Source organism: Syngnathoides biaculeatus, chromosome 2 (genome assembly GCF_019802595.1).
Source record: "Syngnathoides biaculeatus isolate LvHL_M chromosome 2, ASM1980259v1, whole genome shotgun sequence".
NCBI lineage: Eukaryota > Metazoa > Chordata > Actinopteri > Syngnathiformes > Syngnathidae > Syngnathoides > Syngnathoides biaculeatus.
The window spans coordinates 31,210,207-31,230,258 of NC_084641.1; the positions used below are offsets into that span (position 1 = coordinate 31,210,207).

General features: G+C 50.1%; 2 protein-coding genes across 5 annotated transcripts in view; one reads left to right on the forward strand and one right to left on the reverse strand.

Moving 5' to 3' along the window:
- Positions 1–300: 300 nt before the first annotated feature.
- On the reverse strand, positions 301–4,455 carry LOC133490421 (rho-related GTP-binding protein RhoA-D-like). The gene is made up of 5 exons (XM_061800456.1): positions 4,243–4,455; positions 2,422–2,577; positions 1,801–1,921; positions 858–988; positions 301–774 (listed from the first exon to the last, which is right to left on the reverse strand). The coding sequence occupies exons 2-5, from the start codon at positions 2,575–2,577 to the stop codon at positions 601–603; spliced, it is 582 nt and encodes a 193-aa protein (XP_061656440.1). The 5' UTR covers positions 4,243–4,455; the 3' UTR covers positions 301–600.
- Positions 4,456–5,035: 580 nt separating this feature from the next.
- Positions 5,036–20,052, forward strand: part of LOC133515309 (chemokine-like protein TAFA-2) — a 54,607-nt gene continuing 39,590 nt past the window's right edge. The window contains exons 1-2 of one of the 4 annotated variants that reach the window (XM_061847752.1): positions 5,052–5,158; positions 14,398–14,622. The gene's annotated coding sequence lies outside the window, so the exon portion shown is untranslated. Of the gene's footprint in view, positions 5,159–13,596; positions 14,623–20,052 lie in introns of those variants that run through there. The other 3 variants (XM_061847763.1, XM_061847772.1, XM_061800394.1) reach the window with 3 other exon arrangements.

The window sequence follows — 20,052 nt, forward strand, 5'->3', positions numbered from 1 at the left end:
AGTAGACTTGTTTTTCCCGTGTTGAGTCACGGTGGCGATCATTTCAATGAACGATGATTTAGTCCGGCTAATTATGTACCACTCGGGTCGGGTCCACCGAACAAAGTAGAAAGTGCCAAGGAAACCCAATTTGATCACTCAACGTGATTACTGCAATATTGCAGCTTTTTCTGTTCATAGTTTTTGTTTTCCCTCTTGCTCAATATATTAAAAAAAAAATAAAATGCCCGTGTGTCTTGAAAAATGGGGAATTTCTATATGAGCGATTTCACTGAGGTGAATTGCGAAAGAAAGCAAGAGTTGCAGAGGCAACTAATATATATTTTTGAAAGCAAATTGACAAATAGAAAAACAAAGATGGAGGTCGGTCGGTCCGAGTGGCACGCAGAGGAAAAGCCCGACGAGGCCGACGACGCCTTTGGCCTCGACCGACGAGTCAGTCTCATTTTCAGCGGCGGCGAAACTGAAAGGTCCGCAGAATCCACCGACGGAAGGTTCCGCCGCGTTTGGGCCCCACCCCAAAAGAAATCCAGGCATGGTGGGGGGGGGAACCATCCTCCGGCGCCGTCCGTTCGGCACGCGAGCCCCCTCCCAACCCGTTCACAGCAGCCGGCAGCCGTTCCTCTTCTTCCGCTTGCGGACCTGCAGGGCGGCCCGAGTGGCCATCTCGAACACCTCCCGCACGCCGTCCTTGGTCTTGGCCGAGCACTCCAAGTAGCCGAAGGCGCCGATCCGGTTGGCCATGTCCCTGCCTTCGTCGGACTTGACCGGCTCCTGCGGGGTTAACAACAGGTGACGTCGACGTTAGGCTGGAGCGGCGGCGGCGGCGGCGCCGCTTGGCGTACTCGGGACCGCACCTGCTTCATCTTAGCCAGCTCTCTGCGCGTGTTCTCGTCGTTCCTCAGGTCCTTCTTGTTGCCCACCAGGATGATGGGGACATTGGGACAAAAGTGCTTCACTTCAGGCGTCCACTTCTCCGGAATGTTCTCTATCAAACACAAGCCTCAAGAGTTTGTTTTGGGACAACACAACATCTTTCCTTCTCCGCATTACGATTCATCAGATCCTGTCAGTCTAGCAACTGTGAATGACTGCGTCGGCTTCAGCACGGGTCATTTTCTTGCGCAGGACAAACAACGTGCGACTATTACCGCTGCTATGCTGTCTGTCTACATGCGCTGCTTCAGCACGTGTGTTCAACGACACCGCGCTATTCGCTAGCGTGTCGAGTGACTTTTGCATTGTTACCATTTAAGACTGCAGACGTTCCTAAAGTGTAATTTTTAATACATTTGCTTTGAGTTTGGCCGTAAACTGGAATGGTAAGAAGTAGGTAATACCCTGCATTTTTTTTTTTTTGGGGGGGGGGGGGGGTGGAGTAATTGTTAACACCTGGTTGTTGGGTTTGCTGCACTCATATTAACAAAAAAAAAAAAAAATGCTGAAATGTTTGGACCTGTCTGTTACTTTATTGAAAAGGGTTGGTGGTCCAAAAAAAAAAAAAAAAAAAAAACGGTTGACTGCTGGTCAAAGGTCACGGGACCCAATTGCAGCTTTTTTCTTCCTAAAAAGGGAAAGGGCGTTTACGCAAGTCTGCGCGGAAATAAACACGGAAAGGTCACTGGCCCTTCTGCTAACGTGCGGAGAGAAGGAAACACCGCCACGGCGTGGGAAACGTAGAAACCCCCCGATATTCGACAGCCGCTGAAACGTAAGCGTCAAAGGGTCAAATATCACAAGCACGGAAACGGTCACGTGGCTTTTCAGCTGAACTTCCTCACGGAGACACTTTTGACTCACCCAGACTGTCGGGGCTGTCGATGGAGAAACACATGAGGATGACGTCCGTGTCGGGGTAGGAGAGCGGTCGCAATCGGTCGTAGTCCTCCTGGCCCGCCGTGTCCCACAGCGCCAGTTCCACCTGTCGGATCGACCGCAAAAGCTCGTCGGCGCGGGTCACGGCGAGAGGGGGCCCCCGTTGCGACCCCCACCCTCCATTTTTCTAGATGTGGCCCCCGGATGGAACGCGCAACACTAAAGACCATTTTGAGCACAAAGTTGATGTTGGCGCTCGTCGCTCCAGTCGAAGGTGAACGCAAATGGCAAAACCTGCTTTTCAATATTTTGGCCGCTAGGTGTCGCTGGTGTGCAGTTCACCACTGGGCCTTCACATTCAAATCTCTCCGGTCCAGAAAAAAAACTGAAACTGGAGCGAGCTGTGACAACGTGAGCAACTCCCAACGGACTTTGGAGGAGCAGGAAGCAGGAACGGGAAATAGGACGTGAGTCATTTGGCACAAAGGGTTTGCGTGCCTGCACAGGAAAGCGCTACTGATCCATTTCCTGTTATTGACTGGAGCGCAGCGGCCACGAAAAGTCCCGCGCGCTCGCTTTTACCGGCCGTTCGTCGCCGTCGCGTACCTGTTTGCAGTCCACTTCGATGTCGGCGATGTAGTTCTCAAAGACGGTGGGCACGTAGACCTCTGGGAACTGGTCCTTACTGAACACGATCAGCAGGCAAGTCTTCCCGCAGGCGCCGTCCCCGACGATGACCAACTTCTTCCTGATGGCCGCCATCTGCAAACGCGACAAACTTTGGATCAGTGGAGCTACGCAGCAGCGGCGCCGGGCCAGAATCCTTGCCCCGCCCCCCCCCCCCTGGGAAAGGAACAGGGGGAGGGAGAGGGGGGGGGGGTGGATGTCAGCCACTGTCAACAAGACAGATCAAATCTTTTTGTTTATTCCTCAATCTAGTCGCCCGGAATGTGACGAAAACGTCGTTCGCCATCAACTGCTTCTTGCCCCCCCAAAATAGAAAAAAAAAAACCACCATAAATCAAATCCGTCAAATATGGTTGGGTATCTCCCCACTAAATACTGCTATTTGCCTCGTAGAACGTGTGGAGAAAAAATATTCACGCCGCGCATATCATTTGCCTTTGATTGCGTGTTTGAGTCGAAAAGTACCAAAAGGTCCTGCCGTGGTTGTGTCGTCGTTTGCGCTCCCTTGATGCTCAGTTATGGGGCTCATTTGAAAAATGCTTTTCTTTATGGTCAATAACGAGCTCGCTGACTGCTCACGTCCCCGGAGGCGTCCAACAAGGAGGAATGCCGAAGCCACTTGAAACTATGCCTTCTCCGTCTCTTGGTTGCCATGGCGACAAGTAGTGCCGCTAACAACGTTTTCACCAGTGGGAATATTCGTCCGTGACCAGGAGTGGGGAATCGGAGGTCAAGGAACACGATTCAGATTTGTGGTTAGACTTTAGTTGGGTTTTTGTGGTCCAGTCCTTTTGTCGTCAGCTAAATGATGAATAAAATGGTCCTCCCGGCCCAGTTCTCCAGTGTTTGAGCTTCTGCCACCTGCAATGTCCCAGTTCCGTGTCCCGGACTTTCACGGGGATCCAGAATGAGCTCACTTGGTCCTGCTTGAGTGGCCATCACATTTGGTCGACAGGCCATCTGGAAAGCTTCTGTTCACGACTCTTTCCAGGTCTGGGTCACCCATCTGGTTCCGTGAAACCCCTAATGCAAATTGTCAGCAGTAGTCGATCACATCTAGAACCTTTACATGACCTGGCGCGTGTTCTTTGGCTGACGTATGGACGGGTGCTTCCGGCCATTTTCTTTCCATTTGTAAGCGCTTTGAAGTTGAACTGCCCGTGAAAACGTCGGGCTGAAAGGGGCGTTATGTTTTGGACCACGACAGCCAACAGTGACGGTTCTGCTCACGGGCGCGGTGGCTCCGATTCCTCCGGAGGAACATTCCAAGTGGCCTCCGCGGTTGGCATTCCGGGAATTCGCCGCACTACACTCCCGAGGAATGGACTTAGCGGCCAGAACCGGACGAAATAAAAACGCGTTGGGTATTTTTTTTTTTTTTTTTTTTTTTTTAAGAGCGCAAACTTGGAAGTTGCCAATAAGATGACGTCACCGAAGGAGAAATGGGCTGGGTCGCTCCTTTCAAGGTTTGGCCGAACAACGTCCGAGGTTCGTTTCGAAAAGACAAGCGAGCCCCTTTTCTTCTAGAAGAAGCTTTCCTTTCCGTTGAGCATTAGCAGCCACAAACCTCAAAGTCCGCTTGGAATGTACAGCGGAGGACTTCGGGGAAAGTAACAGCAGCTTTCAACAAGTCCCCGAAGCTGAGCTCTTGCTAGCTAAACTAGCTGAGAGAGCAACGAGCGGCACGGCAAAAAGCGGAGCTTCGCACTTTCGCTGTAACGACATTGACGCTTCGCCTACCTCGACCGAAGAGCACTTTCAAATACTGGACCGGGGAGTCACGAACTGCGCGTTTCCTTCCAACGCGGCGCAGCGGCAGTGAGCGGGCGGACGAAGCGAACCGGCTGAGAAGGAATCGGACGCGAAACCGGTACCGCCCACCCGGGGCGCTGCGTTCAGGACCCCTTGGAAAACGTAGTGACTCGCTCGTTGTCTCGACAACACCTTGCTCATTAACATCCGAGTTATTTTCTTGTACATTTGACTTTACGGCCTCGATCACAGTAGACGTGAAAAAAAAAAAAAAAATGCGACCCAGATAGAGCACACGTGTTCTGGTGCCATTACAAGTCGTCTCGTTTGGAAAATTCGCTACGTTTTGAATGCAACCTGATTCGGATTGGCCAAAACGACGCGACTGTTCCTTTTCGGTTAAACATGACGTCACGTGTTTAGCTCGCGCGCACTTGTCAGCCGTTTTCACAATTTTGTATTTTTACCGTCGTGACGTCACTTGTACACGCACCCCGTGGAATATTTTCATTGTACTGTTTTTTTCCCCCCAATGAACGTGAGAAACAGTTGAATTATTTGTCTTTTTACGAAAAAGGCAACTTGAAATGTTACGCCCATCAAAGAGAATTTATTCTCCAATGAAATGTGTGTGTTTCTTTCAGTTTGTCCCTTTCGGGGTCGCCACAGCGTGTCATCTCAGATGAACGCATATGTACGTTTGGCACAATTTTTACGCCGGATGCCCTTCCTGTTTTTCACAGTAGTCAATTGGTGATCCGCATGATTTTACTCTCGCTCGTTTAGTTGGATGAGGTGCCGTGAGATGTTCCCATGCCTCGGTTCAGGAAAGGCTGGGAAACGCCGGACGCGTCGAATCTCGGGACGAATCTGCCGGAGAGGCTGCGTCAACGCAACTGAACGTGTGAGTGCACAGCGCCACCTCGCGGACAAAGTTTAGGGGTACAACTGAGTGGTTTTCATGCCGATGGGAGGCGGACCAAGTCATTTATTGTCCAATGTGTTGTACGTACATGACATACAACATACGTGTAATCAGGTAACCCAACAGTTGCACAAAATGGTATTCATTCGACGGCTCTGTCTAAAAATAATATAGCTTCATTTTGTATTCTAAACATGATCAACCATCCCACTGACTTAGGTCCCTGAGTTAGTTTGTATTTCATGACACACTGCGTGTACTTGAACTGGGTCAGTAATGTTCTATCCTCAAAAGACAAATGTCCGTACACAAAATCATGATCATGAGAGTAAAATAATGACTTTTCACATATGAAACAAAGGCAATGAAGACCACTCGACGCAGCATTCACTAATATCATAAATATGGTATGCAGAAGGGCCCAGCGGAGTAGTTACTAGTATTAGAAAAAGTAGTACAGCAGTCTCGGGAGACTGAAAACGACACCATTGCACCGTTCACCGGAAGAGGGCGCTCACACACAGCTGGATGATGACTTTTCATGCCATCCCGTCCCCTCAATTCCTTCCTTCCTTCCTTCCTTCCTTCCTTCCATCTTGACTCTCTGGTGTCTTTTGCCTCACTAAGTCAGTGGAGTAAGAGAGATTTGTGGGAAGTGACAACCCCCCCCCCCCCGCTGCCTATAAATATGCCTGCAAACTGCTGCTGATGCTGCGTGTGGATTATCGTTATTCATTTGCGGTTGGCATTGAGGGGGGTGGAGAAAAACAAGCATGGAAAGGGAGATTCAGGCGGGGGAAGGAGGGATAAGAAAAAAAGAAGGAAAGAAAGAATGAATGAATGCAGCGCGGCCCCACGGACTGACCGCACCGCGTTCAGTGGCCGACACGCATCGGTACCGGCGAGGTGCCGCGGGACCATCTGGCAAATGAACCCTGGGCGCTGCCAGTTGGCGACGCTTGAAGCATCGGTCGGACGGTGTCCACGTGGACTTTTGAAAAGAATCCGTCCCCCGTGTCGGGATTCTCGGGGATGAGCCAACCAACCCTTGCGGAAATGTCAAGAAAAGCTCTTTGGGCCTTTGGACCACTATGACGGGAATCCAAGTGGCAAATTCATCCAAGATTACGTTGCCATCCCGTCTCTGATTCCATTTTCTGTCAGGCGGGTGGGGGGCTTGCGCGCACACACTCCTAAAAGTGATTGAAAGGGCTCGTCCAGCGCTCGTCCAAAAGGAACTTACGTATATTCGGTCCATTGGGTTGAGGATTTGACCCGGCACTTTGGGGCGAGGTTCTGACCCAGTACGGGCTAAGAAGTACTCACGCTACCAAGACACGGGTCACCGGCACATCAGTATAACCGTGGCAAAAAATAGAGTCCTGGTTTTATCACTGATAATGCAGCCCTATGGGGGCACAAACCAGTGCAATCTGTAGGCCGGTCCCAAGCCCGGATAAATGCAGAGGGTTGCGTCAGGAAGGGCATCCGGCGTAAAAACTGTGCCAAACAAATATGAGCGTTCATCTAAAGAATCCCATACCGGATCGGTCGTGGCCCGGGTTAACAACGCCCGCCCCCGGCACTGCTAACCTGCAGGGCGTCGGTGGAAATTCAGCTACTGTGGGTCGAAGACAAAGAAGAGGAGGAAACCGGATCCAGCGTCAGAAGAAAAAGAGGAATGCACAGAGCCTACAACTGAGTGTAGGGACTTTGAATGTTGGGACTATGACAGGAAAAGCTCAGGAGTTGGTTGACATGATGATTAGGAGAAAGGTTGATATTCTGTGCATCCAAGAGAGCAGGTGGAAAGGTAGTAAGGCTAGAAGTTTGGGAGCAGGGTTTAAATTATTCTACCACGGAGTAGATGGGAAGAGAAATGGAGTAGGGGTTATTTTAAAGGAAGAGCTGGCTAAGAATGCCTTGGAGGTGAAAAGAGTATCAGATCGAGTGATGAGACTAAAATTTGAAATTGAGGGCGTTATGTATAATGTGGTTAGCGGCTATGCACCACAGGTAGGATGTGACCTAGAGTTGAAAGAGAAATTCTGGAAGGAACTAGATGAAGTAGTTCTGAGCATCCCAGACAGCGAGAGAGTTGTGATTGGTGCAGATTGTAATGGACATATTGGTAAAGGAAACAGCGGCGATGAAGAAGTGATGGGTAAGTACGGCATCCAGGAAAGGAACTTTGAAGGGCAGATGGTGGTGGACTTTGCAAAAAGGATGGAGATGGCTGTAGTGAACACTTATTTCCAGAAGAGGGAGGAACACATAGTGACCTACAAGAGCGGCGGTAGAACCACGCAGGTAGATTATATTTTGTGCAGACGATGTAATCTGAAGGAGGTTACTGACTGTAAAGTAGTGGTAGGGGAGAGTGTAGCTCGACAGCATAGGATGGTAGTGTGTAGGATGACTCTGGCGGTGGGTAGGAAGATTAAGAAGACAAAGGTAGAGCAGAGAACCATGTGGTGGAAGCTGAGAAAGGAAGAATGTCGTGCGGCCTTCCGGAAAGAGGTGAGACAGGCTCTCGATGGACAACCGAAGCTCCCGGAAGACTGGACGACGACAGCCAAGGTGATCAGAGAGACAGGCAGGAGAGTACTTGGTGTGTCATCTGGTAGGAAAGGGGAGAAGGAGACTTGGTGGTGGAACCCCAAAATACAGGGAGTCATACAAGGAAAGAGATTAGCGAAGAAGAAGTGGGATACTGAGAGGACTGAGGAGAGGCGAAAGGAGTACATCGAGATGCGACGTAGGGCAAAGGTAGAGGTGGCAAAGGCTAAACAAGAGGCATATGAAGACATGTACACCAGGTTGGACACGAAAGAAGGAGAAAAGGATCTCTACAGGTTGGCCAGACAGAGGGATAGAGATGGGAAGGATGTGCAGCAGGTCAGGGTGATTAAGGATAGAGATGGAAATGTGTTGACTGGTGCCGGTAGTGTGCTAAATAGATGGAAAGAATACTTTGACAAGTTGATGAATGAAGAAAATGAGAGAGAAGGAAGAGTTGAAGAGGCAAGAGTGAAGGACCAGGAAGTGGAAATGATTACTAAGGGGGAAGTCAGAAAGGCACTACAAAGGATGAAAACTGGAAAGGCAGTTGGTCCTGATGACATACCGGTAGAGGTATGGAAGCAATTTGGAGAGATGGCTGTGGAGTTTTTGACCAACTTATTCAACAGAATACTAGCGGGCGAAAAGATGCCTGAAGAATGGAGAAAAAGTGTTCTAGTTCCCATTTTTAAGAACAAAGGGGATCTTCAGAGCTGTGGGAACTATAGAGGAATAAAGTTGATGAGCCACACAATGAAGTTATGGGAAAGAGTAGTGGAGGCTAGACTCAGGACAGAAGTAAGTATCTGCGAGCAACAGTATAGTTTCATGCCTAGAAAGAGTACCACAGATGCATTATTTGCCTTGAGGATGCTCGTGGAAAAGTACAGAGAAGGTCAGAAGGAGCTACATTGTGTCTTTGTGGATCTAGAGAAAGCCTATGACAGAGTACCAAGAGAGGAACTGTGGTACTGCATGCGTAAGTCTGGTGTGGCAGAGAAGTATGTTAAAATAGTACAGGACATGTATGATGGCAGCAGAACAATGGTGAGGTGTGCCTTAGGTGTGACAGAGGAATTGAAGGTGGAGGTGGGACTGCATCAGGTATCAGCTCTGAGCCCCTTCCTGTTTGCAGTGGTAATGGATAGGCTGACAGACGAAGAAGATAGACTGGAATCCCCTTGGACCATGATGTTCGCAGATGATATTGTGATCTGCAGTGAAAGCAGGGAGCATGCAGAGGAACAATTGGAAAGATGGAGACATGCACTGGAAAGGAGAGGAATGAAGATTAGCCGAAGTAAAACAGAATATATGTGCGTGAATGAGAAAAGTGGAGGGGGAAGAGTGAGGCTACAGGGAGAAGAGATGGCGAGGGTGGACGACTTCAAATACTTGGGCTCAACAATACAGAGCAATGGAGAGTGTGGTCAGGAAGTGAAGAAACGGGTCCAAGCAGGTTGGAACAGCTGGCGGAAGGTGTCTGGTGTGTTATGTGACAGAAGAGTGTCTGCTAGGATGAAGGGCAAAGTTTACAAAAACAGTGGTGAGGCCGGCCATGATGTACGGATTAGAGACGAGAGGTGGCACTGAAGAAACGACAGGAAGCTGAACTGGAGGTGGCAGAAATGAAGATGTTGAGGTTCTCGCTCGGAGTGACCAGGTTGGATAGGATTAGAAATGAGCTCATTCGAGGGACAGCCAAAGCTGGATGTTTTGGAGACAAGATTCGAGAGAGCAGACTTCGATGGTTTGGACATGTTCAGAGGCGTGAGAGTGAGTATATTGGTAGAAGGATGCTGAGGATGGAGCTCCCAGGCAAAAGAGCGAGAGAGAGGAAGACCAAAGAGAAGGTTTATGGATGTGGTGAGGGAAGACATGAGGGCGGTTGGGGTGTTGAGAGAGGAAGATGCAGGAGATAAGACCAAGATGGCAAAAGATGACACGCTGTGGCGACCCCGTACGGGACAAGCCGAAAGGAAAAGAAGAAGAAGTTTTATCACTGATATTTTCAAAGAATGTTCCATGTCATTTATTTCAACTTCAGCAAATTGTAATGTGATATAAATTACTATTAAACGCTGAAACCACAAAATACGCTTCCTAACGTTCTTTTACACGTTTTTAAATAAAGTTGAACGGTCACAACACAAAAACACAGTACCACGTTATTGTACAACTGTTAAGAAAATAAAAGTGAAGTCCACAAAATGTAAACATTTTGACACCAACCATCGCAGTGACCCCAACAAAACACGTTAACACGTTTTTTTCTACATCGTATTGGGGGGGGGGGGGGGCTCAACCGTGTGCTGATTATTTTGAATTCTGTAAAGGTGACGGCCAATATTAATCGTGCACAAAGATGAAAAGATTTATCAAGGTCTCGTGTTTTTTTTTTTTTCTTCATATCAAACATTTGGCTGGCATTTGAGCAGGGGTGTGTAGACTTTTCCTTCCCATCCACTATATAAAATGCGCGCCCCCCCCCCCCACCCACCCCCCATAAAGAATCTTGGCAGCTTCGATCTTCTCTCAGCATGAATGTTTTACAACGCCACGGCAACGGCTGGCGTCTCATTGCGGCGTCTCTCCTTCCGCCGGCTCTCAGCTTTGCGGCCGGTGTCGGTGTCGCCGTGCGCGAATACGACAAGTGACCCCCTCCCGACGAGGACATCTGAGAAGTCGCGGCGTCGTCGTCGTCACTTTTTCCCTCCAAGTGAGACGGCAGGCGTCGATAAAGGACCCGGAAGACTCACCCTAACGACAAAACAAACAACCCAACCTGTCAGTCTTGCACAAATGGAGACATTTGACCTCCAAAAAGATTTTGAATGGAAAGACAAACGCAACGTAAAAGACATTCAACGCTTGAATTTGACAGGCGCGTCTAAAATGCCTTGTCATGTAAATTTAAAGACGCTTACTGTAAGTGCGCCGCCGCCGCCGCCGCTAATGCGAGTCTGGATCGAGTCTCGGCGGGCTTTCACGCAGAGATGCGAGGCGGGAGGGACGAGGCCGGACTTCCGTGCTCACTTTGAAGGAAATGAGACGACTCCGTTTGAGGGAAAAAGGGGGAAGACAAGAGCTGCTCGGCTCAAATAAAGTCTTGGTTGCCCAGGGCAACTAAGTCGCGGCCTGTGATGTGAAATGATGCAACGTAACGTTTTGAAGACTCCAGAACTTTCCGTTTCGAGAGCTCCGTTAACGATGTCTGAAAATGGATACGCCGTTGATTGAATTTGGCCAATTTCTGCACGGCAGCACGTGCACTTCAAGAACGTCTGCCTTGCACATCTTAGGTTGGGGATTTGAATGCGGTTGTCGGTGTCTCCAAAAGGTATTCTGGTGTCCTTCTACACTCCTGAAAGATGCACGAAGGCGTGATCAAATTGGATCAGACTGTAGACTGCTGAAATATTCTAGGTTGGGATTTGAGGAATTTTAGACGGAGATACATGACACAACTTCTCGGAGCGCCGTGTGCTGTCCACGCATCTTCGTACGCAAATGTCCCTTCCGTCCCCACCTACCCGACGATTAGCCACACACGACGGGGGAGGCAAAAGACCAAGCGCCGCGCAGCAAGAACCGACGAGCTGCCGTCGGAACGGATAGCGCGGCACCGACGACGACGAGCTCCCAGATGCGAACGTTGGTGAACCGTGAAGCGCGTGTGCGTCTCCTCTTCAAACGTTTCCAATATGTTCCGAACCAAATCTCTGAAATGATTTGACCGAGCTGAACGACTGCGATGAGCACGAACGTTCGGAGGGATTCTTTTTGCCCCAATCGGTTCCCGTCTTTCAGTTGACTTCTGCCACCGAAGCCGGCCTGACCCCCGTGAAAATTTCCACTCAGTCTCGCTGGCTTATCCGCGACGAACGCGGTCATGTGGTCCGCAAAGCTCCTCTCCGAGGGCCCGCTCTATCTTTTCCCTTCCAGAAATCCACCAAGGTCCGCGACTGGCACGTCTCAACCCCGCCGTGTGTCGCGGGGAGGCCACCGACTGGAGCGTGTTCACGAGTGAGTGCAAATGCCGCCCATCCCGAAGGAGCGCCGATGAATTTTTGCTTTTGTTTCGAGAGCTTCCAAGTAGCAAGGACCTCTTCCAGGCCAGCGTCTCTTATCTCGAGGTCCGCGTGTCGGCTGCAAGCGTTCTGCCAGCGTGGGGTGGGGGGCTTGAAACAGAAAGCCGTTCACTCAGAAGGATGGAGGAGAGGAGGACAGAAAGAATTTGAACTCTCTCAGATGAGCTCAACGCAACGTTGGACCTCCTGACGGGCAGTACGCAGACACACGATCACGCTCTCAATGTGGATCAATGACTCTGCCAGCCGCGTTTTTCCCTTTGAGTCCGGGCGGCAAACCCCCCCCCCCCCCATGTTTTTATTTTGAAGAGGTGTCACAGCTGCAAGCGACGAATCCGAATCGTCTGTTGCCTTCTCGAGACCGGCCCCAAAAAGCTTTCCTCCCGTTCCTTCAGAAAATTCTACTACCCCGCCATGTCACGTGGCCCCTCGCAGGAAGTCGATGGGCGTTCAATCCTTGGGTGCAATAAACCACAGAATGCACATTTGGAAGCAGGACCCCGTGTGATAACCTCAACTGGTCACCCACGAGGGGGCAAATGTTGAAAGCACCAAATGGCCATAGAATTCCTTTGAAGTGGAATTACTCGGGTGGGGGGGGGCGGTTGCCTAGCTTACGTTCTAAGTTCTAAGGTTTAAAGTTTTATCTCAGGCGCTGCCAGAATACACAAGACGTGCAACTAATTCTCGTCACCTCTCTTTGGGCACGCACACGCTCCGATTGATTGAGTCCAACTTCACCCTTGTTGTCTCGAGAATAACGACAGAAAATGTACGCTCTTGAAAGCATGCACGGTAGAAGATTTTTTTTTTTTTTTCACGTTACTGCGCTTGCATGTTCGGTGTCCTATTACATAATTGAAAAACAGACACGATAAACTGCGTGCGCATACATGAACACGGTACGGTAGAAACGGAATATTACAATGCCACAAAATGGGACCGCAGATCCATTCAGGAAAGTCGCTCGTACGTACGAGTATCTCGTATCTTTCTGACTCCTGTTTAAGGGTTATTTTCCAAATAATAGCCAAATAGAATATTTTACTGTAAATGATAAATGACAGCGACGTTCTCCTCTGACAAATTTGGACAGACATTCAAAACACACTAAGTGTCATTCACATTGCACCCATTTTCAGAGCCGCTGGTCCTCACGAGGGTCGCGGCTAACTCCGGGCGGGAGGCGGACGCAGCGCACCATCAATTGGTCGCAGTGCTCTCCTAAACTCAGGACCTCCTGGAATATGTTTGGACGGGGGCCAGAGGTCAGGATTCCGCAACGAAGGATCTGGAGCAAGCTCTCAGATTGCGACTGTGTGCGCCGCAGGATGTTGTCACGCATTATTATTCGTATTCACGCCTACAGGCCACACAGAAAGTCTACAATGAACCTAATGGGCGCGTTTCTCGCGTGCGGGAGGGAAGCACACGACGGCAATTTCCTCCGACGGTTGTTTGCCATGGAAGTGAAGTGCTCCAAATACTGCACGTCACGCCTCATGCGTAGGAGGGGCCCAAACGTTGGGAGCACTTCGCGTCCGTGGCACGCCGTCAAAAAGACGAGGAGCGCGTTTGGTCACGAACAGACAGCCGCAGTCTTTCGTCTGCCTCATCCAGGATTTGCTTCGCTGCCATTGACGGATTCTCAAGTCCAAAATCCACGTTCGCTGGGAAAGATGCCAGTTAATGAGTTTGAAGAGTCCTGTCACATGTCTTGCCCTTATTCGTCTGCTTTCATAAGAGTTTTTTTTTTTTTTTTTTTTTGTATTTCATTTTGGGTCGTATAACGCTGTAGATAAATACTATAAATCTTGACACAGTGTGTGCAACCTACTTGTGCATTTGGCAAAATTAAGCACTCGCTCGTGGTTTGGACAAACGGTGAAGGCTACCGTGACAAAACAAACACAGAGATGAAAGTATTCCATGCTAAGGCTGTTAACATGTATCACGGCATATATTTGGATTAAAAATGATATACATGTACTTAAGTCCAAAGACACAATTCATTTTTATTTAACGGGTCATGCGTAGAAAGTCAGCCGAGCTGTTTTCAAGGCGTTGGTCACGTGACAGCCGGCGTCGTTGCAAAAACAACGTTTTGAAGTTTTCTTCATATTTAATGATGCCACTACTGTATGTGGACAGTACACTAGTTTAGAGTGCTGTGATGCTGAGCAAAAATGTGGCCGTGCTTTTTATTATTATTCGTCCCTCATTTTGACTCCTGCGTCGTTTCCTTGGCGAACATTTCAAGCGGGGGCGTTTCCCGTTCAGGCCGCCGAAGGGCGCTGCGCCCCCTCCGAGACTCGACGCCAGACAGTCACGCGCAGCTGCCGGTCGGTCTCGCAGGAGACCAGTCGGCCAGTCGGCCAGTCGGCGATGTGGCGCTGCCACCGAGCCTCAGTCTGGTCTCGGTCTCCTTCCAGCGCGCAAGCGGAGGATTGCGGACGAGCGTCTTCAACTTGGATTTTTCGGCCATGTTTGCCGTCGGGCTAAACAACGAATTCGCTTTTCTTTTTTAATTTTTTTTTTGTTTTAATTAATTTCATTTCCCCAAAGAGGCGGGAGACAGGCGTCAAACTTTCAGCGCGTCAGGAGATTCCTGCGCGGTTCCGTCGGATGTTTACGGTGCCGAGTTGAGCGGGTCGGGCCAACCCCGGAAGCCGTGAAAAGCGGACCCGATTGAGGATGAGAGCGCTCCTCTCGTGGCGGACAGCCGGGCGGCTATGAGGATCTAAGTCGGCTCTCGGGGAAAAACGGAACCAGACCACACCGGACCAACAGGTACGGAAAGCGTTCCGCGCACGCAGCGAGCATCTCTATTATTATTATTATTATTATTATTATTATTTCGAAGGGAGGTGGGGGAGAGGGGAATGCCTTGTTTACACATTGATTGAGTTTCAATAATCAATTGCTGCTCATACACTTGTTTGCATTTTATCGGCTTCACTCTTTTGCAAAACGAGGTTGTGATCATCATTCATGCTTGTGGCTATTTTGCAAAGATGAATGTTTGCACTTGTTTCATCAATGGGACACGGAGACTTGTTTGTATGACACCTTGTTCATGGTGTCGTTTGAGCGAGAGAAAGTTGGCCTCTGTGTTTGTTTCTATTTCCAAGCGCATTCAGCTCAATTGTTTGCCATTTGAAATATTCAACAAAACCGGAGTCCCGAGAGTTTCCCACCGGAGCATCTTGCGGGGAGACTTTCAAGATGAATGAGGATATTTTTGTTCCTTCATCCCAAAGAACACCTGGGAGGCCTCCGACGTCACCGACGGGGCTTCTGGTTTTCGGAGGGAATGAGGTCAGCGCGTCGTGCTCCTTTGCGCCAGACTCGGTGCCGCGGAGGCCAATCGTGACGAACGTGCTGAGATGAGAGCAAAACACTGAGATTGTTTTGAAACGGAGGGCAGAACTTCCGCTTGACGGTTCTCAGATTCCGGGTTGGAGTGTCGGCCGCTTGCGTGCGTTCCTCCCGTTTGAGTTTTGGGTCCCGCCTCACGGCCCACGTAAAGTGGACGCAAAGATGGCCTCCAAGGAGGTCAAAATACAGCGAAGTCAAAAAATCCGGAGGAGAAAGTGCTTCCGTTTTTTTTACATTTTATGCAGAGGTAACGGGTCAAGTCCATCCGTCGGGGCTCGCCGCTCCGTTCCGAGGTTCAAGTCTTGCCTCGTGAACGCAAAACGATTTGCACTCCTCATTTGACATCTTTACGCCCCCCTCCCCCCGGCCCCCACTTTGCTTTTACGATCCCCGGTGAGGAGCGCGACCGAGAAGTTGCGATTTCACGAGATCGAGACGCTGCAGAGAGAAATGATTGACAGGCGGAGAGCGACGGAAGTGAGGGATGAAGCCGTTGGCTGCTGACGAAACACTCGAACGGCACCCCGATTGAACAGGAGTCCACTTTCGTTCCTCCGCTGCGCTTTCAGATGTCTGAATTGAGGTTCGTGCGCTGACTGAGAAATTGAGGGAAATGCTAAAAAAACGCAGCGTCCCTCTCGGTTTCCCGGAAGGGATTTGAAGTCGTCATGCAGTTGAATAGGAACAGGTGATATTGGGGGGGAAAAAGGCCGTGATGCCGTGAAATGTGGCAAAATACAGCAGAACGTACCCGTGACGTGAAAACCGGCTCACAATTCTCTTCCCCCAAACCACGCTTTGCTCGGACAGTTTATAGCATCTTCTTTTTTCCTTTCGGCTTGTCCCGTGAGGGGTCGCCAGAGCGTGTCATCTCAGATCCTTTGGCCCAGTTTTACGCCGGATGAGAAGCTTCCGGCACCTGCTCTTCCCAGGCGGTCTCCCGTCCAAGTACCAACCGGGGCCAAACCCGCTTAGCTGACGAGATCGGGCGTTCTCAGGGTAGCGTGGCCGTAGTCACAGTTTATAGTATCCTAAAATTAAAACGAATCAAGTGAGCTCAGAAGTATACAGGGTCGTTTGTTTGAAGTTCTAAATACACTGCTGAGCAGGTAAGAGTCCGGCCAGACATGAAGTAAGACCAGTTCTTTTCATGCCAGGCTTGTACTGTACTTGATAGTCATTAGCACATTCCTAACACGATTCATGAGTTTTTAATCCAATCAGTTCTTGTGCATATATGCTTCTTGAACACAAGTGTTTCTCAGAGCTACCAAATGCATTTTGTTCCACAAATCACTGGACGCTGACTGGTTACGGCAGTCGGTATCTTGGGGGGGGGGGGGGGGGGATACGTCGTCAGCCACTCGCTCGCAGTACCGTCCTGTATCCGACCACCCTCACAAAAATGAATTTGGTGAATTAAACACGATAAATACCAGACAAAGTGCGGCTCCGTAAACTCCGATGACGAGGAAACATCCCGGGTTCAGGTTTCCCTCGCCCTGACGCGGGTCACCGGGCCCCCCCCCCCTCCCCCCGGAGCCAGGCCCGAAGGGATCTTGTTGACCGGAACAATCTAATGTCATGTTTCTTATCACCGAGATAGCAAACATTCGTGGTTTTTGGTTTTTTAGTTGATGATCGATGAAATGTGTTCAAACCTCCACCCGCGTTTTCGGAAATTGACATTCATTGAGTCAATATTGCAACGGGTTATAAAAAGATGAAAGGCGTTCCCAACTTTCACATTCTCGGATGTAGGAGAGGCTTTCTTTCTTGCGTTCTACAGTTTTAGCGGTAAGTCCAGTGGGCCGTGGGCCGTGGGGAAAATGTCCGGTGAACAAGAGCGACAAAGCCAGACGGAGAAAACGAGACAAATAGAGCGACCGGAAGAAAAACGTCTCCGAGGAGAAATGGCAACTTCTTCTTCTCTCCCCCCCACCCCCCCCCCCCCCCATCTGCCGGACGGGAAGAGTAAAAAGAAGAGAATGGAAATAATAATAATAAAAAAAAAAAGCACAAGAACGACAACCTTGACCGAGGAGATAGAAAAAGGATGTGGGGGCGGGGGGAGCAGATGATCCGAAATAAAAGGGACGCCTTGTACATTTGTGTGGCTGTCTGCAGTGATGTAGTCGATTGCTGCAGGCCAAAGTCGGGGGGGGGGGGGGGGGGGGTCGTCCACTCCAAAAGGTGCGTCACCCACATCGAGAAATTCGGCCGGTGTTCTTTGATTCTCGCCATCTTCTTTGCGGTCGACCCCTTCAACATCCCAACATCGGTTTTGCAGTTTCCCGCCAGATATTACGTGAGGCCGAACAAACTCCGTTCCGGCCTCCATTTTTATTTCCCGTTCATCTCAGATGGCAAAATGCTATCGATAATTCCCATGAAGATGGCACTATCGCGAAGATACGTACGAATGAAGTTTAGCGAAAGTACGTCAGCTTTGCAGTCAGAAGCGCCCGACCGCGCACTCGCCTTCGACACGAGCGCCGATCTCCTGCTGACGAGCGCATCTTCGCTTTTCCTGCATTTCCACAGGTTGCGGCCGTTTAGTCCCACTGCTCGTCTTTCTCTGAAATACGGACTTATGTTAGATTTCTTTTTTACATTTACGGTCGATCTCGTCAAAAGCGCTTTGCGAACGAGAAGTGTCGTTCGCAAAGCCGGCGAATTTGTCTCGTCGCCAAAGTCGCTCGGCACGGGCCGGTCGACGGCTTTCCACGTTTGGACGTGCGCGAAACCACCCAAACCCGGCTGGGGTTTGGTACCGTGAGCCTCCTCCTGTGCTCTGAGTTAGCACACTCGCTTTTTTGACATTGCACTACGGGCTCATTTACAGGCCGAGGGCCAATTTGTGCGCACGGCTTTTCCAGCTTCGGCTCGTTCCAAGTCGTCAGTCAAGGTCGTAATCGGTGGTCGTCTTGAAGCCGTCGTATTGGTCACGCGGAGTCAAATAGCGCTGGAAGAGATGCGCTCAAGTGCACACGTAAATGTCTGGTGCTTGAAGATTTCAGTCCACTTCAAAACGTCAGCAACTAAAATCTGACGATGCCCTTCGCCCGTGAACAAGGCTTGGCCAGGGCCAGGAGGGGCGTGGCCAGGCCACAGCTGTTGTCCGTGTCTACCCTTCTTCTTCTACCACGTATGTAAGTTTGGAGCTTTGTCACTGGCGTTGCCAGTTTGTTGCCTTGTGTCAGTGTGTTGTGTTCACTGCCAGTTGGATCCTCCGCCACTGAGAGTAAGTATAGTGTTGCGAGATCCTCGTCACAGCGATCTTGTGCCATTTGGTTAATCGCGTCCCGTTACGTTCACTAGTTTGCCCCGTAATCATCGAACCTTGCTTTCGGTCTTTTGGATCCTGCCTAGTAAGTTTTTTTTTTTTTCCGGCTTGTCCCTTACGGGGTCGCCGCAGCGTGTCATCTCGGATGAACGCACATATTTGTCTGGCACAAGTTTTACGCCGGATCTTTTGGATCCCGCCTAGCCTAGCGTATCTGTACCTCTGCCTTGTTTTGGGCTCGACCCGTTTCCGAAATTAAACCGTTATGCCTCCGCCTGAGAGTCCTGCATTTGAGTCCGCCCCCGCACCGTTGGCTCGTGACAGCCGCAGTTTCTGTTCTGACGAATCTGCGGCGACCGGACCGCCGGGCACGCGGGCGCCGGGATGAGCCGTAACTCGCGGCGACGCTTCGGGAAGTCGACAACACGCGGCGTGCCTTTCTTCATCGGTCGCAGCTACGCGGTCATCCCTGCGACAATTGGGTCCGCTTTTGTTCGGTTGCGTGCTCTTTGGGAGCCCACTTTGTTCACAAAGCTGAAGCTCAAATGACGGCTAAGGATAAGCACAAGACGGACACGTTCGCGTCGGCCCGAGGCCCGTCCGACGGTTTGCTGTGCTTCATCCTTTCCTCTTCGATTGCGTTCTTTTCAGCGCAACCCGTCGGCCGCATCTACCCGTTGGCTATTTGGCTTCACGCGATTCGCCGTTCGGCAAACAGCGGCGAGCCGCGCAGCCTTGTTGTGGCCTCGCCTTCATTGATCGGTCGGCAGATTGTTTTTCCGTTTGAGTCTTTCCCATGCGGTCACGCGGCGCACACCCACATTAACATCCAGCTGGATGTACGGGAGGCCACGACGTGAGGCCGCAAGCGGCGACTTTTCATTTGGAAATCCTGGTCGGCGATATTGTGGACTGATTGTCCAGGACGGCACGTGCGCCTTCGCTGCTCTGCTTGACCGTCGGTCAGTCGCGCACCCGGTCAGCAGTTTTGAGTTCCCTCACTGTTTAAGTCCAGCGTCGTGGATCCGACATAGAAGCAAACGTTTTTTTTTGGTTTGTTTGGATGCTGACGGTCCACTCGTCCAAGTCAAAAGACGTTGAACACATCAAGAGGACTTTCAAAGAGCAAAATCACGCAGTCGTCATGAAAGTCTCTAGTAGAAGTGGCCAAACATTTGCAGTTCAATGAGAAGTCAATCTAACCATTCTGTCAGCTGCTTATCCTCACGAGGGTCACCTGAGTGCTGGAGCCAATCCCAGCTGTCATCAGACAAGTTGTCAAATCCTTTTTAACAGGATTCTACTCTGCAGAAAAAAAGCTTTCATCATCATCATCCTGAACCTTTTTCACGTTTTCCCTTTTGTGAAGGTGAACCGCCACTTTAAGAAACCCTTCGAGCTTTCCTGTCGCCTTAAAGCAGGATTTTGTTGTTGTTTGGTGGAGCTTGGATGCAAAATAATTGCTTCATCATTTTCATCACGTCAGCATGACAGAGGCACCCCTTTTTTTTTTTTTTTTTTTTTTAAAATATAACTGTTATCTCGCTGAAATACTT